This window comes from Ambystoma mexicanum, chromosome 7p (genome assembly GCF_040938575.1).
Source record: "Ambystoma mexicanum isolate Mex_15411 chromosome 7p, UKY_AmexF1_1, whole genome shotgun sequence".
Classification (NCBI taxonomy): domain Eukaryota; kingdom Metazoa; phylum Chordata; class Amphibia; order Caudata; family Ambystomatidae; genus Ambystoma; species Ambystoma mexicanum.
The window spans coordinates 352,161,613-352,185,168 of NC_090939.1; the positions used below are offsets into that span (position 1 = coordinate 352,161,613).

At 47.4% G+C, this 23,556-nt stretch overlaps 1 protein-coding gene across 1 annotated transcript in view; it reads right to left on the reverse strand.

Moving 5' to 3' along the window:
* Positions 1-21,876, reverse strand: part of LOC138526572 (uroplakin-3a-like) — an 81,633-nt gene extending 59,757 nt beyond the window's left edge. Inside the window, exon 1 of the mRNA XM_069637354.1 lies at positions 21,734-21,876. Coding sequence (XP_069493455.1) covers positions 21,734-21,788 — 55 coding nt within the window. The 5' untranslated portion in view covers positions 21,789-21,876. The remainder of the gene's footprint in view (positions 1-21,733) is intronic.
* Positions 21,877-23,556: the final 1,680 nt, after the last annotated feature.

Sequence of the window (23,556 nt, forward strand, 5' to 3'; positions counted from 1 at the left end):
AGTAGATAATATGAGAGTCTCCCAAGTCTACTAGTATGGGTTCCCCCTCACACCCCCCCCCACCAACTACAGCCAAAGAAGCAATTTAGTTGTCTAACGCAGGGCATTTTTCATGCAACAACTAGAGCCAAACATCGATGACCGTAGCACAACCGACAGCAAGACCAATAATTTGAATGTACTAGGAAATCCCATGAACACTCCTTTTGACTAACCCTCAGTTTCTCTCCACCCGACTACCACACACAAACCAGCCACTCAACAAGACTTCCACAAAGCCCCCCCCCCCAGTATTATATGGAATTATTTTCTTGTATTTCAGGACCCAAAAAAATGCAACATTTCATGGAAAACCCACAATGCCATGCAAAGCGAAGGTAGAATTCCGCAGCAGAACTGAATAGGTGGAGATTTTTGTTTACCCCGCGTTCATTTCAAATTTCAGCCACCAAATCCACCAGCTCTCTGTAACTTGGGACCATGTACTCTTTAATTCCGTTTGTTTTCTCCATTTATTTTCTTTGCATATGGAGTTTTAGACAACTCCATAGGCATCATTGTTCTTGTGTGTCACAGCACCCTCAGTGCAGTGGCACAGGGATGACTGTTAGGTTTAAATACCTTCTCTGGGACGGACTACTGTCTCCCAGTGAATGTAAAGTTCAATTCACTTTGCTAGTCTTTTTAAATAGCTAGACCTAGCACACAATGCCTTACAGTAGAGTGCTGGAGGGAATACCTAGTGTTCCCTATGCCTAGAAAACTCATGTAGCCCTCAAAAGCTACCCTTTCCTCTCAGAATGGCTGGTGGCAGTGGTATTACCATGAATTTCCCGACCACAACCCTTTATGTTTCAGTGGCCGAAATCCACCAGAGCCATGTTTTTCAAGATGGCGTCTGGACCCCCTCTGGAGATTCCGATTGACTTTTATCACCATTTCTTTTTGGAAAGGTTCTTCTAGCGTTTGTCTCTGCGTGCCAACCCAGGTTTGGTCCCTTTGTTCGGTTGCCTTTGGTGGGCTTCCGTACGCTCCCCTCTGGCGCCTGAGTGTCTAGGGTGGACAGGATGTGAGGGAGGTGCCCAAAACTCCCTGTGCTTAGTCTCCTAGGAGACCTGAATATATGATTGGCTGGCTGACTGTCCGGCAAGGACAGCCACCCTGCTGGATGAGTGACAGCTAGGCTGGAATGAATGGGAGAAAAAACTGTAGGTCTCTGGGATTTCGAAGGCAGAAGTCGACCACTGGAACGAAAGAACCGAAGACAAGGGGTCTAACTGATTAAGAAGCACAAAATATGTAGACCACCTAGATGCAGGGAACTTGCACAGGTCGTTGCCACAGCAGGGCAACACGGTAACCGCGTTTACTCCAGTCCGGGCGCACTCGTCTCACTTCAGACCTGGGAATGCCAAGTGTACGAAATTCGATGTGAGGGGGCCGTGGACACAGAGCAAGCAGTATACCAAGTTTCGCAGGCTTCCTTGAAACCGCGGCGGTGACAGAGCAAACATCATGTGTAAGCTGGTCAGCCCACTGGGTGGGTCAGGGACACTTCCAAAGAGGCTTGATGAAGGTGCAGAGAATAGTTGGTCCCACTATTCCAATGGGTCGAATTGCCTTCGCGGAGCTTCTAGGAAGATCAGATGCAGAGGAGTCTCACAGGACGACAGCGGGCTCAGGGTGCCAAACCTTCCAGCAGGTCACCAGAGGTTCCTCGACTCGGCTGCTTGTTGCAGGATACTTGGCTCCTTATCCTTTGTTTGTGTGAACTCAGGAGATCGACATGGTAGTGGTGTTTTCAGCCGGCGAAACCTTTGGAGATTCGCAGGAAAGTGCATGACCAATAAGGACAGACCAGGGTTGGCTCGACCTGGGGAAGGTGAAGGGGCAAGATGGCCAAAGGACAGGACAGAGAACCTCATGGCATGGCCATTTTGGAAAAATTAGGGCAATAGCCAAAAAGCTCAATGGAGTTTTCCGAGTGGAAGCTCGGATGAAGACAATAGGCCAGGACCCTCAGGGGAACACTAACGGAACAGCTCAAGATCCCGTGACCAATCGGGGACAATTGCCAAAACTAACCAGTTAGGGCAAAACACCAACAAAAAGGCCTCTTTTTTTATACTGTGGCCAAAGAGGCAGACGTGGCAGGGGGCAAATACAGGGATCATAGACTCCATACCCTGGGACTGACTGTCACCATTGGCTTTACTAGTCCCAAATTACTAACAGAACCAGTACAAACCATAATTGTGGACGTACTGGTAGGGGCAATTCGATTGCCCTGGGTCTGTTCGAGGTGGCACTGTCGCGTCCCCACTTATCGAGTTTTGGCTGGTGGCAGTGGATACTACTTTTTATATTCAACCGCGAATATATCTATGGGATTTTCCCATTGTTCGAGGCTAATACTTTAACATAGCCTCTAACATACCGCCGGTTTATTTATTTAATATTAATTCACCGGTTGGTATTTTCTGCCACAACTCGGTTTTAAAATGGCGTTTGTGTTTGCCTCTGTAACTCCAAACCAAAGGTCGAGCCCTTTGTTCCACTTTTGGCAGGCTTCTACACAGAAGCCCTCCAAAGTGGTGCCACTCTGTCTGGGTAGCACAGGAGGTGTGGGAGGGGGTTTAGGCACCCTGGACTGAGTTACCTTGGTAACTCAAGTCGCACTGTGATTGGCCCACTTAGCATGTTTCATTGACAGCTAGGCTGAGTGAATGGGGGTGTGCTGCATAAAAGCAGGGCTTTTGGGACTGGAACTTCAGAAGTTGCCACAGGACCTGAAAATCCGACAAGGGAGAAGCTGAGCCGACCTGCTACGACGACACCACCGGTGGAGACCTGCTGAATCGACTCACCACTTACCCAACGACAGAGGAGATCTCCCTGCTGGAGAGTCTTCTTCCCCTGACTGGTGGGCACAACCAGTTTACCTTCTTTGTTCGCATCCCAGGACATCTTGTGGTCGAATTGCCCGTGCCAAGCACCCCGGCAACCGGATAGCCACTTACCACTGGGCCACGAATAAAAGGACCGCTCCTTTTAATTGAGAACTCCACGGCTGGTTTCTTCCCTGGCAGTGCAACGGACTCCTGCTTTCCTCCCCAACAAGATCCTCTCTTCATCCCGACAAAGCACCGACTTGCACCCGCTGCCAGGAACAACTGCCCCCGCTGGAGCGTTCTCACCATTTTAAGGTGCCGTGTCCGCCAGGCCTCCCTTTCTAAAGATTGCTACAAGGTAACAATCCCTTAACCTTCTGGACTGGGCTGGCCGCCTTGACCATCTAACTGGTCCAACTCTTTCTGAATTTATTGCGAGTCTTTTGGGCACTTTGAACCGTGTGAGCTTGGACACATTTCGACCGGAGCCTCTTAAAGTGGGTCCGGCCTTGTTAACTTTGATACAGTTTTAACCTGTCTTCTCCTCCTACTGTGTTATTCCGAAAGTGTTGGGATCCGTTTCTATCTTTGCTCTGCCTTTCTCCCCCTTTTAAACCGATTGATTAGAGTGCCATCTTCGTTAAGCGCTCACCGCTGTCTGATGTTGCTTTACTTAAGACTTGTCTAACTAATCGTCGAAGGGAGTGTATATCTTTTAGTGACCGTTTTTTTTAACTGCTTGATATTAGTGCCAGTGTGTTTTACTAGATGTGTTTTTAAATAAATATCTCTTTTACACCAAGCGCTGGTCAGTGTTTGCTTGTTCTACTGTGTTCTTTTGACCTATTGTGAATACTCTGTATACTGCCTAACTCTTCTTGAGAGAAGTCTGACTGCTCAGCCACAGCTACCAGGTAAATCTGGGTGGTACAGACTGCTAACAATTGGGTTTACTGCCAACCACCTGTAATCTTAAATTTTCTGCAGTGGTCCCAGAGGGAACTGCACAGGTTTCTGCCTAACAATTATCAAACAAGCCGACAAAGGAGGGGCCACAGTTATCATGAATTTATGCGACTATGACCTAATGGTAACCAAACTCCTGGAGAACCAGAATCACTACAAAGTCCTAAAAGGGGATCTCACCCACGACTAGTGGCTGGCCATTGCAAACATCATGGAAGAAGCAGCCTGTGAGGAATACATAAGCGCCATTTCCCACTCCCAGGTTTCCAAAATTACTGGTATTCTATGCGCTACCAAAAGTGCACAAAGGCATATCACCCCCGCCGGGAAGACCTATCGTAGCAGGGATTGAATCCATCTTGGAGCCTTTACCACAATTTGACGACTTCTTTTTAAGACCTGAGATCCCAAAAATGGCTCCTATTTCAAAGATACAATGAGTGTCTTGAACACGCTTCACAAGGTCACTTTTGATCCAGCAACACAATTTTTAGTGACACTAGACATAGAAGCACTATATACCAACATTCCACAAACAGCCACATTGCAAATTGTGGAAAAAGTGCTACGAGAATTGGAGACCCCGGGGGCAGTGCCAATAGAAACAATTATGCAGATGGCAGAACTAGAACTCACGCGAAACTTTTTTCTACACAAAGAGACCTTTTACCAACAATGTTCAGGGACCGCCATGGGGGCTACTTTTGCTCCGTCCCTGGCCAATCTCTATGTGGCAGAATTTGAAGAGCGACACATCTACACACCAACCAACGCCTACAGATCACAGGTATCCCTATGGACGAGATACATTGATGATATCTTGGCAATTTACACAGACAAAAACCTTTTTCATGGAATTCCTGGACTGGTTGAACTCCCGAAACCCTTTCTACATCTAGAAAGTGCATTACCTCTTTTGAGATGCAGTGAGTACATTTCAAGAAATTAAAACAAATGAGGGACAACTGTCCACAACAGTCTTTAGGAAACCCACAGACCGCAATGCCCCATTGGACTATACAAGCTTCCATCCAAGGAGTTTACGTGAGAATTTACCTTTTGGACAATTCTTTCGCTACAGGTGTAACTGCTCGAGCTTACAAGAATGACATCCAAGCACAGACAGAATGGGGAAACCCTAAACAAACCATACAAATGGCCAGAAAAGAGCCAGGAACATCCCTAGAGCCATTACTACAGCAGAAAGTACGTCCAATAGGTGAAAAAACAATGGTAGTGTTTAGTTATTCCAACAAGGTGAACCAAATCAAGAGAGAAATTGTGAAACTTTGTCCATTACTAAACATGGTCCCGGTGACCCTCCCTTTACCACATTTCACCATTAGAAAAATTTGAGAGATACTCTCATACACTCCTATCTCAGGCAGTTCCCAAACAGACCACCCTTTGGGAAACAATACCGGCATCTGGACATACTCCATGCGGCCAATGCAATGTATGTTCACTAACAAAAAGATCCCAAACTTCCTTGGTCTCATGACCCCATGGCGACACAACAGTCGCTGACCAACTGCAATACTTTGAATGTTATTTACATGATTAATTGCCCATGCAATAAAAAATATAGGCATGACCACCAGACCTATATATAAAACAACCACATACAAGAGCATCAGTCGTGTATAAGAACTGAACGGGAAAATGTTCCATTGGTTGAACACTTTAAACTACACAAACACAAGGCCAATGAAATCACATGGACAATAATAGAGAAAGTGACCTGTCCGAGAAGAGGCAGGGACATGGCCAACTTGCTCCTGAAAAGAGCAAAAATGGGTCTTCCGCCTCAAATCAGACAAATTAGGGCTGAATGAGACCATCCCCTGGAACACTCTAGCTAGGATTAGCTGAGGGCCAGGGCACAGATGCAACACAGCCCTGATTTGGGATATCTTCAAGCTGTGCCCCTAAACAACATGAATGTTGTGAATTGCATGGATACATCACATGCAGAACCATGCCGCCACTTGTATTTATATGTAAATTGAGGAAGCTTGTTGATAGAACATCTTGCATGTTTGACATCCCAAAAGTAGTGAAACCTTTGCATCTACAGGCCACAAGACCACAAACCCCTATGGAAGCCATTCCACTTCGGGGTTACAAGACAGTATATGACATATGGGCAAGGAATGATATCTGCCTTGGAAAAGTGAGTGTATTCACTCCTACTCGTTCTTAACCATTCAAATGCCCCTGTTCCAATAATAAGTGCAGGGCGAGCCGAGACTGAATCAGCCAGGCACCAGTGTTTGAATAACATAGGTGCCTGTCTTCTGGGCAACGTGCACTCGTGTGAACCAATAAAACACGACGCTCCTGGCAGCCGTCACATAACCCGTGATGGACTGGACAATGCGTGTTCACGTTAAACAATAAAACGTGACACATTTGGCAGCCATCACATGACTCGTGATGGACTGCACTACGGCCACACAGACGGGCGCTGCGAACGTCTCTTGGTGAACGGATGAGATTTAGGACGTGGCATTTCAAGCAACCAGGTAAGCGCAAGCACTCACAGGCTGAAAATATACACAAATACAGGATGATCACGGCCACAAAGCAAGTGACTCTCTTCACACACTTCCCAGGTCCCGGCAGAGTGATCTCCTCCCCCCGTACTGTTCATAAAACTAAAATCCTGAGAACGTAAATACTATGACACAGAGAGAGTGAATGTTAGCCCTTTTTCTCCTCTACTAGGTCAGGATTCCATAGCTGACAACCGGGGACAAAGTTAACTGCACGATCCTAGATGAGAAAACCACGTTTATTCAATTCTAACATTCAGGTTAGTGTTTTTTCGCGGTCTCTATTTTTACATGATATGTACTTGGGTTACTGTTAAACATCATATTGCAAATGGAATGCATGCTGTCAGGGCCAAAGCCAAGACCAAACCAAGACAAAGGGTGCAGAGGGGCATGGTGGGGGCTGTGGTGCACGTACAAGTTGGATCCAGAAAGCTGTACCCATTTAAAAGGCTGCTGTGCCCCTTTTGCAGAAAAGCAGCCTTCAAAAACTACAGCTCCCAGCAGAAGCAGTCTCCTGCCTACAACTCCCAACATGCTCGGGGGCGCCACGAGCCAATCAGGAGTCCAGCAGGGTGTGGCACATCAACGCGCATGCGCAAGCCCCGAGGCACGGGGCTTGCGCTTGAGACTTCGGAAGGAGAGGACGTGCAAGGCCCAGCTCCTCCAGAATCAGTCGCGAGGGGCCCCGCCCCGCCGGAAAAGCAGTTCGGCCCCTCGCTCCTGCAAGATAAGTCTTTAACCCATCTTGGGGAATCAGAGGGATCGGGGGAGAAGCGCAGGGGGCTTTAGCCCGCAAAACTCCTAGCCCCTGCGCCTACAGCAAAGATAAGTGGGCGTGTCCTAGGCGCGTCTCTACCCGCGCTAGCATTCGTAGTGGGGAATCGAACCGCACCGTGTGTTCCCGCCTCCTGGAACCAGGGAAAACTCGGCACACGGGAGGCGAAAACACATGGGCAAAAGTTACCGAGGCGGTCTGAAGGAAGACCCCCCTGTGGGAAGGAACATTGGCATTCATTCCACATCTGGAACAAGTGGAAAAGCCCCAAAGAGTGGCAAACTTTGGCACACTCTAAAAGCCCGCGATTTGAGCCCGGGTGGCAATTAGAATGTTGTGTGTTTGTGCGTGTGAGGAATGAATGAGAAGGTTATGGGAATGCAGAGGCAACACCCTAACTTGTGTTATTTCTTTTAGCTTCTTGGACCAGCACTGAACGCTACGGACCTGCCACAAGACTTGACGGCTTCATCACGGACAGGACACTGAAACCCAGAGCTAAGTTTTGCATGCCAAGAAATGCTAATTAGTTGTGGACAGAGTTAGGTGCATGGTTTAGACTTGTACGTTATTGAGCTGTGAGGGGGCCTAAGTCTGATTATGTGGAGGTGGTGTGCAAAAACTACTTGGTACCAAGTATAATCCAAAGAGTGCAACAATCAACCCTTCCATTCCCCGTCCTATCCACAACCTCTACCCAAACCTCAATCCGGTTTCCCTAAAATCCCCCAACCTATCCAATCAACGAGACCCTAACCCTCCTTCCCTGCTCTGGTCCGAGTAGCCTGCGTAAGCTTCGACTTGCAGGCTCCACGACCATAGTGGGGGTGGTTGGTACTGCGTCGCTCCTGCGCCTAGGACCAGAGTGCCCTGACAGAAGCGCAAGCCCACGTATTTTCCAGGCGCCTGAGCGACACAGCCAACCCTCACAACAAGTCATGGAAGAGATTGCTAAAGCCTTGCAGGATTTGCAAGGGGAGTTAGCCGCATCCAGGCAAGAATATGCAACTTTGTCCGCGCAGGTGCGGAATCTAGCTGCCCAAGCATCGCCCTTACCTGGTCAACCATCCACCCCGGTACAGGTACACGTAACCCCGGAAGCCATAGTTCCCCTTGCACCTCCAGAGAGATATGCAGGGGACCCGCAAAGATTCTCTACGTTTTTGACCCAATGTCGTCTCCACTTTCTCACCAAGGCATCAGCCTTTCGGTCTGCTCAAGCACGTACAGCCTTCGTGATATCGTACCTTACAGGGGACGCCGCCTCCTGGGCGAATCCTTTGGTTCAAAAGGACGATGCTGTCCTGTATGACTGGGATGAGTTTCTAGGGGAATTCGAGAAGATCTTTAACCGACAGGCAGCCACCCTCTGCAAGGATCGGGAACTGCTGAGTTTAAGGCAAGGAAATAGGGAACTGGTGACTTATGTCACGCAGTTCAACCGGCTAGTAGCAGAAGCCGAATGGCCCAGAGAAAAGAGGATGTCTCTATTTTATCAGGGGTTAAAAGACGAGATAAAAGATCTTATAGCTCAGGTTGATCCACAGCCAAGAGAGTGTTCGGATATGATCAACTTAGCCTTGCGTCTTGACCACCGCTTGGCGGAAAGGCGAGGCGACAAGAGAAGAGGAGAATCTCGCCCTGTACCACGGTTAGACCAGTTTAAAGGATCTCGTGGGACGGTGGACAAATCTGAGGGGGATGAGCCGATGCAAATCGGCTCTATCCGGGGCCCCCTAACAAAAGAAGAGAAAGAGCAGAGAAGAAAAGACGGGGTCTGTATGTATTGCGGTAAGGCTGGGCATTTCGTTCGCGAATGCCCCGCCAAACCAAAAACCCAGGGAAACGCCTTGGCTCGTCGGTAGTGGGGGTCACCCGGCCGAGCCTAGTTAGCAGGGCCCCAGTTGCAGGCTATTCGAATCATGGCCCCTATATCACTCAGAAGGGTTGCTTAGAGTTCTTGACTAAGAGGAAACAGGTTACACTACTAATCGACTCGGGTGCAACTGGTAATTTCATCGATGCCCAGTTTGTGGGTACTTTAGGAATTCCGGTGCAATGTAAACCTGCTTCAGAACTGGTACATGCAGTTGACGGTACCCCCCTTAGTTCGGGTCCTGTTACCCATAGTACCTGTGTTATAATCCTTCGGTGTGGAGATGGGCATACAGAAAAGATTGCCTTTGACATTATTGCCGCCCCGCAATTTGGGCTTATCCTAGGTTTGCCATGGTTAAAGAAGCATGACCCTCACATTCAATGGACCTCAGGATCGATAGACCTGAATTCTCCATATTGCAAAGAACATTGCTTTAAAAAAGCTTTGCCGGACATACGCTCCGTCTGCATTGCTAACAGTCAACCAGAGGTACGTCCTGAAGATCTGCCCCAAGAGTATGCCGACTTTGCGGACGTGTTTAATAAACAGGCCGCTGAGTCTTTACCTCCACACCGGCCCTTCGATTGCCGGATAGACCTGGAGCCAGGAGCGGTATTGCCATGCAGCCGCATCTACGCTTTGACCGAGACTGAGAATGACCACCTCCGGGAATACATAGCATCAAACCTCAAGAGTGGTTTTATTCGGCACTCTAATTCTCCGGTTTCGTCACCTCTGTTCTTCGTACCGAAGAAGTCTGGGGAGCTCCGGACTTGTATTGATTACCGCGGAGTGAACCGGATAACCATTAAAAACCGTTATCCGCTCCCTCTAATCCCAGTACTTCTAGACCAAGTCAGAGATGCGGTCATCTATACCAAGTTGGACCTTCGAGGCGCATACCACTTGGTACGGGTACGTGAAGGAGACGAGTGGAAGACCGCCTTCCGAACCAAGTTCGGATTGTATGAATATCAGGTCATGCCATTCGGCCTCTGTAACGCCCCCGCCGCCTTTCAACATTTCCTGGATGAGGTACTTCGGGAATACTTAGATGTATGTGCTGTTGTGTACATTGACGACATCCTCATCTATTCCAGTAGTCTCCAGGAACATGTCCGACATGTACGTGCGGTGTTGCAAAGATTGCGAGAACATCATCTTTACGCAAAGCTAGAAAAGTGCGAGTTTCACTGTACCACTGTGGAGTTCTTAGGTTATTTCCTAACTCCAACCGGCGTTCAAATGGATACCAAAAAGGTGCAGGCAATTTTAGATTGGGCATCCCCTGCTAATGTGAAGGATATACAATCCTTTCTAGGATTTGCGAATTTTTACAGACGCTTTGTTAAGAACTTTTCAGCATTGGTTACTCCAATCACGAAGCTTCTTCGTAAGGGTTGCCCGTTTGTTTGGGATGCCTCAGCCGAACAGAGTTTTAATCGGCTCAAAAAGGCCTTCACTGACGCTCCGGTACTAAAACACCCAGACTTGTCCAGACCATTTGTGGTTGAAACGGACGCCTCCAGTTATGCTTTGGGGGCCGTTCTTTCCCAAAGGGATCCACTGACGGGTTTGTTACATCCGGTGGCCTATTATTCTAGAAAGCTGCTGCCAGCTGAGGTGAATTATATCATCGCCGATCGAGAACTGCTGGCAATAAAAGCAGCATTTGGCGAATGGCGGCATTATCTGATGGGTGCACGTCATACGATAACAGTAATCACGGACCATCGAAACCTACAATTTATCAAAACCGCCAAGACCCTGAGTCCACGTCAGCTGCGTTGGGCCATGTATTTCGCGGACTTCGACTTCATCATCACATATAGGCCCGGAAACAGCAACCAAAAAGCTGACATCTTGTCACGCTATCCCGAGCCGACAATTCAAGAGGCGAACCCCACGCCCCAACCAATAATTCCTCCCGCTCATATTATTGGGGCGACCTCAGATTTCTTTGAAGGAATTCAGAAAGAATTCTCTATGCAAGAACTACACCATTGGTGCAAACAGGACCCTCGAAATGTAGTTCTTGCAGGGCTTCCCTACCACGCTCATGCTCTGTATTTGCCTACTGCGGCACTCCGGGAAAAGGCCATGTCTTGGTGTCATGATTCATCCCTTGTAGGTCATCCGGGAAGGTCAAAAACACAAGAGCTGGTGGCTAGATACTTCTGGTGGCCGAAGTGGCGACAAGATGTTCAGCAACACATATTGAAGTGTGACACCTGTGCCCGCAATAAGGCCAGTCACCAAAGACCTGCAGGCCTTCTGCGTCCTTTACCAACTCCAGACGTACCATGGCATACTGTAACCATGGACCTCATTGTGGATCTCCCGCCGATACAGGGTTACACGTCAATATTGGTTGTAGTAGATACCTTTTCAAAAATGGCCCATTTTGTTCCTTGCAAGGGAGTCCCAACCGCTAGTGCAATTGCAGAACTCTTCCTGCAAAACGTCATTCGCCTACACGGGCTTCCACACCATGTTATCACCGACAGAGGCCCACAATTCATTTCACGATTTTGGCGTGAGTTTTGTAGGATCGTTGGAATGGAAGTCCATTTGTCATCCGGGTATCATCCCGAGACTGACGGCCAAACTGAGCGTGTAAATCAAGGGCTCGAGCAATACTTGCGTTGCTTTGCTACAAGCAGGGAAAACACTTGGGTCCAGCATACTTGGTTAGCTGAACTAGCCTACAATAATGCCTTACACACGTCCACCAAAAAGACTCCCTTTTACTGTCTTTATGGACGACATCCACGTATTCTTCCCGTAGCTGTCCCATCCTTGGAAGTGGAATTGCCCACACTAACGGGACAACGGATAGAAATTGAGCAAGTTTGGAAGGAGGTACAAGGTAATCTCGTTAGAGCAAAAAACTCTTATAAGTATTATGCAGACAAAAACCGCCGTGCCAGTCCTCCCTATCGTGTGGGTGACAAGGTGTGGCTTTCCACCCGCAATATTCGATTGGATGGTCCCCGGAAATTACAGCCCCGCTACTTAGGCCCATTCCCGATTGTACAGATCGTGAATCCAGTTGCAATTCGATTGGAATTACCCCCCCAAATGAAAATTCATCCCACATTCCACACGTCCCTACTAAAACCTGCCCCGCATGGAACTCCCGTTAAAAAAAAACCCCCGATAATTGTTCATGGGGAACCTGAATATGAGGTACGTGCAATTCTGAACTCCAAAAAGAGCACGAACGGCCAATTGTATTACTTAGTGGACTGGGTGGGGTATGGACCTGAAGAGCGCTCGTGGGAGCCCTCACATCACGTTCATGCTCCAAGATTGTTGCGCACTTTCCACAAGAATTATCCAGATAAGCCCGGAGGGCCTACCTTCCGTGGGAGGGGGAGTGCTGTCAGGGCCAAAGCCAAGACCAAACCAAGACAAAGGGTGCAGAGGGGCATGGTGGGGGCTGTGGTGCACGTACAAGTTGGATCCAGAAAGCTGTACCCATTTAAAAGGCTGCTGTGCCCCTTTTGCAGAAAAGCAGCCTTCAAAAACTACAGCTCCCAGCAGAAGCAGTCTCCTGCCTACAACTCCCAACATGCTCGGGGGCGCCACGAGCCAATCAGGAGTCCAGCAGGGTGTGGCACATCAACGCGCATGCGCAAGCCCCGAGGCACGGGGCTTGCGCTTGAGACTTCGGAAGGAGAGGACGTGCAAGGCCCAGCTCCTCCAGAATCAGTCGCGAGGGGCCCCGCCCCGCCGGAAAAGCAGTTCGGCCCCTCGCTCCTGCAAGATAAGTCTTTAACCCATCTTGGGGAATCAGAGGGATCGGGGGAGAAGCGCAGGGGGCTTTAGCCCGCAAAACTCCTAGCCCCTGCGCCTACAGCAAAGATAAGTGGGCGTGTCCTAGGCGCGTCTCTACCCGCGCTAGCATTCGTAGTGGGGAATCGAACCGCACCGTGTGTTCCCGCCTCCTGGAACCAGGGAAAACTCGGCACACGGGAGGCGAAAACACATGGGCAAAAGTTACCGAGGCGGTCTGAAGGAAGACCCCCCTGTGGGAAGGAACATTGGCATTCATTCCACATCTGGAACAAGTGGAAAAGCCCCAAAGAGTGGCAAACTTTGGCACACTCTAAAAGCCCGCGATTTGAGCCCGGGTGGCAATTAGAATGTTGTGTGTTTGTGCGTGTGAGGAATGAATGAGAAGGTTATGGGAATGCAGAGGCAACACCCTAACTTGTGTTATTTCTTTTAGCTTCTTGGACCAGCACTGAACGCTACGGACCTGCCACAAGACTTGACGGCTTCATCACGGACAGGACACTGAAACCCAGAGCTAAGTTTTGCATGCCAAGAAATGCTAATTAGTTGTGGACAGAGTTAGGTGCATGGTTTAGACTTGTACGTTATTGAGCTGTGAGGGGGCCTAAGTCTGATTATGTGGAGGTGGTGTGCAAAAACTACTTGGTACCAAGTATAATCCAAAGAGTGCAACAATCAACCCTTCCATTCCCCGTCCTATCCACAACCTCTACCCAAACCTCAATCCGGTTTCCCTAAAATCCCCCAACCTATCCAATCAACGAGACCCTAACCCTCCTTCCCTGCTCTGGTCCGAGTAGCCTGCGTAAGCTTCGACTTGCAGGCTCCACGACCATAGTGGGGGTGGTTGGTACTGCGTCGCTCCTGCGCCTAGGACCAGAGTGCCCTGACACATATACTACAAATTAATACCAGCAGGCGGAAATATGCAAAATAGGGGTGGTTTCGAAGATAGTCCTTGATTATATGGATTAGAGAAATGATTGAGGACTATGATAAATGGCAAGAACCAACTAGACCTTTTGTTATGCACCCAGAGTTTGAATAGTACTAATAAGTTCATTCGCAAGCCATTAATGGCAGTTAATAACCAAACAGTGACGTGTGTATATTTTGTTTTCATTACACCGGGTCACCCATCTGTCCCAGCCTCAAAGACACACTAAGGAGGTGGTAAAGTAATTCTCCCGCCTTCCTTTTTTGAAATTCAACTTCTGGTATGTACAAATCAGACCTACCTCTTTGTTGAACACCAAAAGACTGTCCTGAAGAAAGCGGCCACATCACACATGCTGTCGCTGAAACCAGTAGACAGTAATTGCTACAGTTTATAGATACAAATGCAATTTTCTATATACAAGCAATTTTTTACCTCATCCCACTAGATGCAGTAAGAATAACACCTAGGGAAACGCATAGTGGAGTGTGTAACGTCTTTATGTTAGTTTGTAACATAACTTTTGAGTTTTTATCATTTGTGTCTCTTTTTAAACTTCGGTGTGTGGTTGTTACACAATCCCTGGGTCATTAAAGTTTAATATAACCCAGTAGATGTGTATACACCCAACCACTATACCACTGAGTGTTAGTCTGGCTATTTATCTCTTCCAACACAGACACATAGTGGAAGAGAGTGGTTGAGTAGCATGATTTAAACCAGGCTGAATGTAATTGACAACTAGAAGCCAATAGTTTACCTTCTTATCCCGTCTCCTGTAGGCGATACATAGGGACAGATTTGGGTAGGAGGAAGGGATATTTAGAAATTCAACTCTATCCCTTTCTGTCCTCTCTCACAGCCTGGTTTTTCGGCTAGTGGCTAAATCCACAGCAGTCGCCTGTTTATCTAAAAATAAATATAGCCCTCAACCATAGTAGTTTTATCCAAAAAACAGGTGGTTTGCCTGTGTTGGAAACCAGACACTGTTTGGTCTTAACTAAATTAGAATCACAGTTGGCTATTGCCCTACCTTTTTGTGGTATTATGTTCATAGAGTAAGGGCATTTCCCTGTAAACTCACCCTTTTGGCCCTCCATTTTTCGTGAATGGCCATTTTGGAGCCAGGCCACCTATACATGCCAAATGCGGTAAGCGTGGATAACATGGCAAGAAAGGGTTCAAAACATAAGTAACGATAGCTGCCACCAGTCTTGTCGTGACATATCTGCACAGTTCATAAAAAAGTCCAGCAATAGTTTCTAGGGCCTTTGGAATGACTGGAGACCCAAGGGTGCGGTAAAGTAATTTACATTGCACTCGTTACATGTTGCACAAAAGCTGCAACATGAGGAAAGGACTAAAGGGAAACAAAGTCTCCCAGTACTGACTGTCTTAAGGGCATGTCAGTTTCCCAATAAGAAGTGAGTGAAAGCCCACAGGAGTGCGGCAGAGGGCTGCGCTTCTCTGGCAAAGGTTAGTTCTGGCAAAGGTTAGTTCAGGGTGTAGAACAGCAGCAAAAAGTTTGGGGGTTGACACATGGAGGGAAAATTACATTTGAATATGAAATCTTTCCTAACAGAGTGCAACAAGCCTAACTCTTTCAGCACAGACCCTACATAAGAAAGAATAGAATACCAAATAATGTGTCTTTCTGGAACTCTATACAATAATTGCTAGACTCATTAAAGGTTTATTTCAGTGGCCGAGTCACTGATTTAGTCTGTTCTTAAACACCTCAACTCTGCCTTTCATCCTTCTGAGGTCGATAAATGAGTACCAACACAGGTTGGGTGATATTGGGCGTATATCTTTTCTAAATAAAGCGCTTAGGCTTAAGTGCTATATAAAAACACATCATTTGGTCATGGACGTCTGCTTGCATTCACAGTTATTTGTTAATATGGGCCTATAGACACTGATATTAACAATACATAAGGCGATCCATTCTTGTATGAAATGCACATCACATTATATTGATATCGAAACCATATTTATTCGTAGTCTACAATGCTACGTTATGCCACTTCCACTTTTGTCAAGGGGTGAAAGGTCATGTTCCATCGATTCCGGCGATAACACTTTGGGGTGGGATCAAATGACAAATGGGGTCAAGGGTTAGTATTTAGCATTTATTTTATTTAAAGCGCACCAGGCCCAAGGGCAACCGGGCGCATCACTGGTTACAGGCATAATAAAAACAATGGCAAAGGCATTATATATACACACAACAAATATATAAACATATGACTTAAATATACAGATATATACAAGTAATGCAGTGAATATACCAAGTGTGGATTAGGCAGGTTTAAAGCAGTGGGTAGTAAATGCTGTAGCTACTGACTCTAAAGTACGGTCAAGGTAGTTCGTGGGTGGACAGCCAGGCTTTGGCTTTGCATTTGAAGAGTGGGAAGGAGGGTTCAGCTCTCAGGGGGTTAGGTAGCGAGTTCCATAGCTTGGCTGTTAGGACTGGGAAGCTACGTCCACCGGATCTTTGGAGGTTGAAACGTGGAATATCTAGGCAGTTAGTTTGGGCACTTCTGAGTGGTCTGGAGGTGGTGTGTCGAGAAAATCTGCTGGCTAACTAGCTAGGGGCTTGGTTAGCAAGGCTTTTGTGTGTAAGTGCCAATGCTTTAAGAAAAGCTTTTTGGGAGACTGAAAGCCAATGGAGTTTCCGTCTCGAATCTGAGATTTGCAGGTTCCTAGGGAGGTTGAGGGCCACTCGAATTGCATTATTGTGGATGAATTGACGTTTTTTTAGATTGCATTGGTTGGTACCCAGATAAAGGGCATTACAGTAATCAATTTTGGAGAGGCCCAAAGTCCTGGCAAGTGTGGTGCAGTTGGCTGGTGAGAGGAATGGGCGGCATGATGTGATGAGCTTACATGTGTAAGCTGCTGCAGAGGATACTGCATTAGTTTGTCTAGATAGAGAGAGTGTGGAGTCAATGTAGATGCCAAGTGTTTTAGTGTCATTAGCAACTTTAATAGTGTTGCCATCAATAGTGAAGGATTTAAAGGCTGGGTCAAGTTTACTTAGTCTTTGGTGTGAGCCAAGGATGAGAAGCTCGGTCTTTTTGTCGTTTAAGCACAATTCGTGCCGAGCCATCCAGACCTGAATGACATTGATGGCTAGGGAGTCAGTTGTGTGGTCTCCTGTGATGGGAATGAGTATTTGGGCATCGTCAGCATAGTTAATATATGCGACGCCCAATAAATCCAAGATGTCAAAGAGGGGTTTTGTGAAAACATTGTAGAGTGTTGGGGAAACACCTGATCCTTGGGGGACTACACAAGTGAAAGGAGAGGGTGCAGCGTTGGCAGTGGGAGAGAAGACCCTCAGATATATTGTCAAGGAATGAGGTGATCCAAGCAGTAGCTTTGTCCGAGAAGTGGGCAGCAGTTTTCAGATGACGACATAGGATTTGGTGGTTTACTAAATCAAAAGCCGCAGAGAGATATAGAAGGAGTAATAGGGCAAGTTTGCAGTTGTCCTTTAAGTCCTCAACCTAGGTTTTGAGGTCCAGAAGGGCGGTTTCAGTGCCATAGCGTGGTCGGAAACCAAATTGCCTTAGTCCTAAGAGATTGTTAGTTTCCAAGTACTCTTGGATCTGGAGGTGTGCTGCACGATCAAGGATTTTAATAAGAAAAGGGACAGTGGTGATCGGCCGGTAGTTCGTGGATATGTTGGCGTCCAAGGTGTTTTTTTTTTTTTTTGGAGTGGAATGACCCAAGCATCCTTGAGGTTGTTAGGGACGATCCCAGAACTGAATGAGGAGTTTATAAGGGTAGTGATGAGTTTAAAAGTGTAGTGATGAAGGGGGCTAAGTTATGTGAGGCCTCCTTAATGATAGTTGCAGGGCAAAGGTCCCCCTGACAGTTGGAAGGTTTGAGAGTGTTGATGATGTGTTCAACTTCCAAGACGGAGAAAGGTGAAAAGCAAAATGGTTGCAAAGATTCAGTGTTAGTTTTGGGGTTATCCTTGGTAATGTTATATGAACGATTAGAGTGCAGGCTGTTTTTTTTTCTCATTAATTTTAGTTTGGAGTGTAGCAATGTTACCCAGGAGGGCCTTTTGAATGTTGGCAACCCAGATACTGTCTTTGGGACAGGTGTCTGGTGGGAGATTCTAGTTCCTTAAGGATTTTGAAAAGCTCCTTGGTGTTGGATTGGGCTAGTTCAATACATTTATTATAGGACTTTTTTTTGGCAGAGAGTATAGCTTCTTTGTAATTTAGAGTTACTAGATCAACACTTGCTTTGTTAGCTTCCGTGGGGTGACTCTTCCAGCGTGTTTTGAGGATCCTTTTTTCCTTGCGAAGGGCTCTCAGCTGAGGGGTGAACCAGGAATTGAGGTGGGCCCGAGGTTTAGGTTTCCATAGCTTGGATGGTGCGGTGAGATCAAGCGCTTTTAGCATGGTCTGACTGTAAATGTCTACCAAGACAGTGGGATAAGAGCAAGAGAGGGAGAGACCATTGAGGACGGGAAGGATGAGTGGAAGTAGTTTAGCGCACGTTATATTACGCTAATTTCTTGTGGTAGTAGCTGGCGCAATGTTGGTGGGGATGATTTTAGTTGGAATGCTGAAGGTGATGGTCGGTCCACGTGCAAGGTTGGCTAGAGTGGATGGTGGTGTCGCAGTTTAGGTCAGCTAACCAATCTAGGGCCCTGCCCTTAGAATGAGTAGGGAAAGTAACACGTTGAGTGAAATCTAGATTAGATAATAGATTGATTTCGAGGGCTGGGGCATCGTTGAGTCAAGGTAACCTAGGTTGAAGTCATCTAGAACTATAATTTGGGACTTGGACTTGGTATTGTCGGTGAGGACAAGAGAAAGGTCTTCGGCGAAGGTGGAAAGTGGGCCAGGAGGTCTGTATATAATGTGTAGTGCTACAGTCTGGTTAGGGGAGATAGCTAGTTTGGCTGTAAGTTGTTCAGCTGAAGTGATTTGGCAGGGAGCAGCGGAGATTAATTGAGGTTTTGTGGTTGATAGCCACGCCACCTCCTTTGGATTGATCGGTATTGCGATCCCTTCTGATGATGGTAGAACCTTCAGGGGATGGCTAATGATAGAAGGGGTCCTGAAGCAGTGTGAAGCCAAGTTTCAGTAATGGCTATAAAGTCTAGGTCGTGAGTTATAATGAAATCAGCCATATCAAGGGCATGGGCTGTAAGCGATCTGGTGTTGACCAGGGCAGCCTTGATGCAAGTAGTAGTACTTGGGGCAGAGGGGGTGTCCGGCGTGGGAATGATAGCAGTGGGTATAGTTGTGGGTTGTTGGTCATGGGCTGCAGGCTTAGCGAGTGATGATTTGGTTGGTCGGTTAGTGATGGAGGGGTGGTGGGAGGTATGAGGGAGTCTGGAGTTTCTCAGATACCGTGCAGGGTTGGTTAGGTGTAGGCTTAGTGGCAAAATGTTGGAGCCATAGAAGTGGGTGTTAGGCCGTATGATGTGAGGCTGCTGTGTGAGGCACAAGGCGATGCTAGTACTGTGCAGATGAGAGATGGGAGTGCAGGATGTGTCAGAAGAGAGACTGTGGTTGTAGTATTAGCGCAGCGTAGATGTAGTACAAACAATGCCAGCAGTTGAACTAAAAAGTGGAGTCCACGTTGGAGGCAGGTGAGAGTAGGACTCTGAGCAAGCACAGCAATAAGTATGCTGACTGGGGTCAAAAAGGTATAGGATGGGGTAACAGCATCAAGTAGATTGGGCACCCAGAAGTGGCAGATGATGAGGCTAGGTATTAATTCCATCTAAGGGCAGCCTGGGGAAGCAAAAACAGCAATGCGTCAGGGCATAAGCACACATGAAGGGGGTTCAGCAGAAACAATGCAGTAAGCTTGGACACTCGTGGAGTGGCTGCATACGACTAAAGTCAACAATACGGCAGGGCTCATGAAAGGGCTGCATGCAAGCAGAATCAGCAATGCAGTAGGCTTATACACACGTGGAACATAAATCAGCAATATGGCAAGGCGTGGAGCATTATCGGCATGCCGTGTACACGACTTAAGTCAGGGTAGGTTAAAACAAACAGTAAATTAGCTACAGGAGTAAACAAGGATTTACAAGCAAATGGCTAACAGTGAAAGCAGTGAGCAAGTGCGACTAGTCCGTGTGAGGACAAGACGTTTGCTTCGCGGGATAGGATGATTACAATCCGTAGCGAGAGGCAATGTTGTGCAGATCAGCAGTTTAAGAGACGGTGATGCCGCTCTCACATTAAGGACTGAGCAATGGCGTACAAATGGATCGTTAAGCACGGTCGTACATGGAACAGCCAAACACGGTAAGTAGATCTGTGGGAGAGACAGGCGCAAAAAGTAGCAATTAGGGATGAAGGTGGCTCTTGTAGAAATAAGCAGCAATGCAATGTGCAGGCATTTCAAAAAAGTGTGAGAAATTCTTACGGTTTTAAAGGCAGATCAGTTGCCTCAAGGCTGATCAGTTGCCTCAGGCACGTAGAACTTGAGGTGGTCAATGCAGTGGGCAGAAAAACGGGCAGAGATTTTGGGTGAACGGCGAGGAAGGCTGTGGACAGGGAGCCTTTGTGGGTCGAGCCTTTGTGGAGAGGGCCGGCTCTCGCCACCCAGTTCGGATTGGCTGACAATAACAAGGCAGCAGCCAATCCGCAGGCACAATGGGAGTAGCACTGGGTAAACAGTGCTGAAGGTAGACGGATTCAGCAGGTGGCCATCTTGGAATGGTGGAAACCTCGTGGCTGTGTGATGTCACTTCCGTTAACCCTTGCATTTTGGTGAAATGACATCGCTGGGCACTTGCAGTGCAGAGTTTGATGGTATGGCTTAAATAAAGTGAGCTAGTTCCCACGAGATGGTGTTTTGGACTAGGAGGGGTTGAAACTTGGTAGGAATGTGGAGCTGACTGGGCTTCAACTCACCCCTTAAACCCCCCTCCCATCCCGAAACTTTGGGCTATGTTGACTCAACATAATCTACAACACGGCCGTGGACAGAACACAGATGTAATATCGCACCTGAGTTTTACTGTTAACAAAGGCCCTGCCATACTAACAAAGCATTTCACAGTTAGCACCTGCCTTCATAGGTATACATTATTAGGCAATTGAAATTGTGATGTGGGCTAGTGCTTGCATGACAGTAGAGTGATTAGTAGGGTCTAGAGAGAACAGGAGACCACTCGTGTTCACAGCAAAAGTGGGTGCTTTCAGAGTAACTGCTTGTAACATTGAAGCTGCAATCAAATTGTTTCATTGGAATGCATTAAGTCTCACTAGAATACATTAAAAAGTGAGATGCTCCCACACAAAAGTATGCCGCTCCTCCCCGCCGTCTCTGAAGTCTGTGCCTCTCACAACATTTGAAGGATTAGCTTGGCCGTAGGCAGTCACTGTGTGGGCAAATCACACGTACAAGCTTTGTGTCTTTCCTCATCTGCCACTGCTCCCTGTCTGTACTCTATTCTAATACAATAGCTTAGGAGAAACAAAATATGTTCAGGATTCTTGCAAACGCATTCGGTTTTGACGAGACTGCAGTCAAGAAGGACACTCAACATCCACCGATAAAAAAAAACTACCAGGCACCAGAGGGTTTGAGTACAGCCAACGCAGCCAAAATACCACAAATGCAAAGCAGACGCTTGCCTAAATGAATTGGCTGCCTCGCTGGATCCCTAAATAGACACGTCCATGTGATGTGCACTACAAGTCACTTGGCAGTCCCACCCGAACACGCACTAGGGCGTCTCGTACAGACGGAGGGACGCTTAAGCTTCAGCGCACAGCGCTAAGCAATCCTAAAGTTAGCAGGCGTAATGAACTACATTTCAGTTCAGCCTCGTAACACCCACGGCTAGTGAGAAGGGGCGCGTATCCAGGCACTCGCGCAGCTTTACTTTCCCTGGAGCGGCGTGGCCACTACATCTCTTGCTGCACTCACCTGAGAGTGCAGTGGCGAGCAGCGCCCAGCTCAGCAAACGGAAGGCAGAGGCCATGGCAGCGACCTCCAGAGCAGGCTTAGCAACACCCGGCAGCAGTATCGTTAACCCGAGCCGAAGGTAGCAGCTTTCTGTGCCTTCAGGGCACGCTTAGGGAGTCCATCTTCCGGACCACGCCCATCACATGATCTCAGCCAATCGTAGCTTGCCCCCCGCCCCGCCACACCTACCAGATCGCAAAATATGCACTACACCTGCTGCGAGGCGTGCATGGGTGCGCCTTCGAGTTTTCTGTGTTTGTGTCGGAATGGGTGCAACGATGGGCTGGTATGTTTAGAGATAACAAAGAGTAAGGGGTTTGGGTCAGTACGTGCTTTACTTGTAGAGATAGACCAGGCCGCGCTTTTGCGGGAGTCTTGTGATGTAGAAATGAGAGCACTGGAAGAGGTGGGCGCGGAAATATCACCTATTCTAGGCTCTTCCAAATGAAGTACTTTGGCGTTTTGGCGTGCTATTTGGAACATGGTGTATTATTGATTCATTCGAAATCCCATAGTAGTGCTGGTATGAAAGGGGGCTGCTTATTACTATTTAAACCCTGGTGTCTTTTTCATTTAGTTAGGTACATGTTGCTTCGGAACATGAATTGATGGAGTCAAGGTATGCTGATTGGCCCTTCGGAGATTTTGATAAAACTAGTCCCGATATATCTCGCACATACATTTTCTTTGTTCAGAGAGGCCCGGTCTTTCGCATGCATGATTGAGAAGAGCTTGAACAGGCTTACCTGCTGTGCTTTGGTTTCTCTCATCGTTTTTTTGCTGGCATTGTTTTTTTGATTTTGCATCAAGATATGGCCAAATTGAGATGCTGGAGAAGATCACTTGTAGATTTGTGAGGATGGTTTGTGGGCCAAGCTTATTTGCCTGGGCTGGGGTGACATTGGTTCTTGGGCATGACACGCAGGCTCTATAGTGCACTTCTCTTTTCTTGTTTTGTACATAGCAGCAAGAAAAAAACAGGTTATAGAAAATGACTGCTTCCCTCAATGCACCAGATTATCTCCTGCTCTCACCTGTCCTCCCACCTCGATCCATAGTGCTAAGCAAAGTGCTCCTTTAGCATTACTGTTAGCCACTGGTGGTCATTGGGCTGGATTGTCCGAATCCCAGATCTAGAAAAATGTGTCTCCTCAGATCCAGGAAGACACTGTCCTGCCCTTTAGAGTTTTAATCTGATGCTGTTGCCGAAGCTGGGATGCGAACACAGGTCTTCAGGATAAAGGTCTTCAGTATGAAGATCGAGAGTCTTATCCACTGGACTACTTGCACATCTGGTCAGGGTATATGTGAACGCTTTGACAGGATTGCAATCTGCAGAAAATATTAAAGCAAGCTTTTATGTTTAAAAGGTGTGCACCTTTTATGCTTTACTTACAGCATCATGGCAAATACTCATCTCCTGGATTATTTTTGAGGTGGTGATAATTGATCTAAAATGTGAATGTTTATATATGAGGCCATAGAAAAAATGTCTCACGTTGACCAACTACCCAACCCCTGCTGGTGGGATTCCATGGTTAAGAATTTCCATTTCCAGAACTGCTTTTAGCCTCTTTGTTTGCTGCTCCACGGCATCCAGATAAGTATTGGTAAGTATCACTTACCTCTCATATATTTGCAAAGGACGTCTTTTCTGAGCAAAGACTTGGGCAGCACAGAAGGTTTGTGTCCAGGGCTCGTGGACGAGTGGTCAGCTGAGAACTTGTTACTTCAGGCTCCTGGAGACATATGCGCTGAGTACATGGGGGCACTTGCCCCCATTC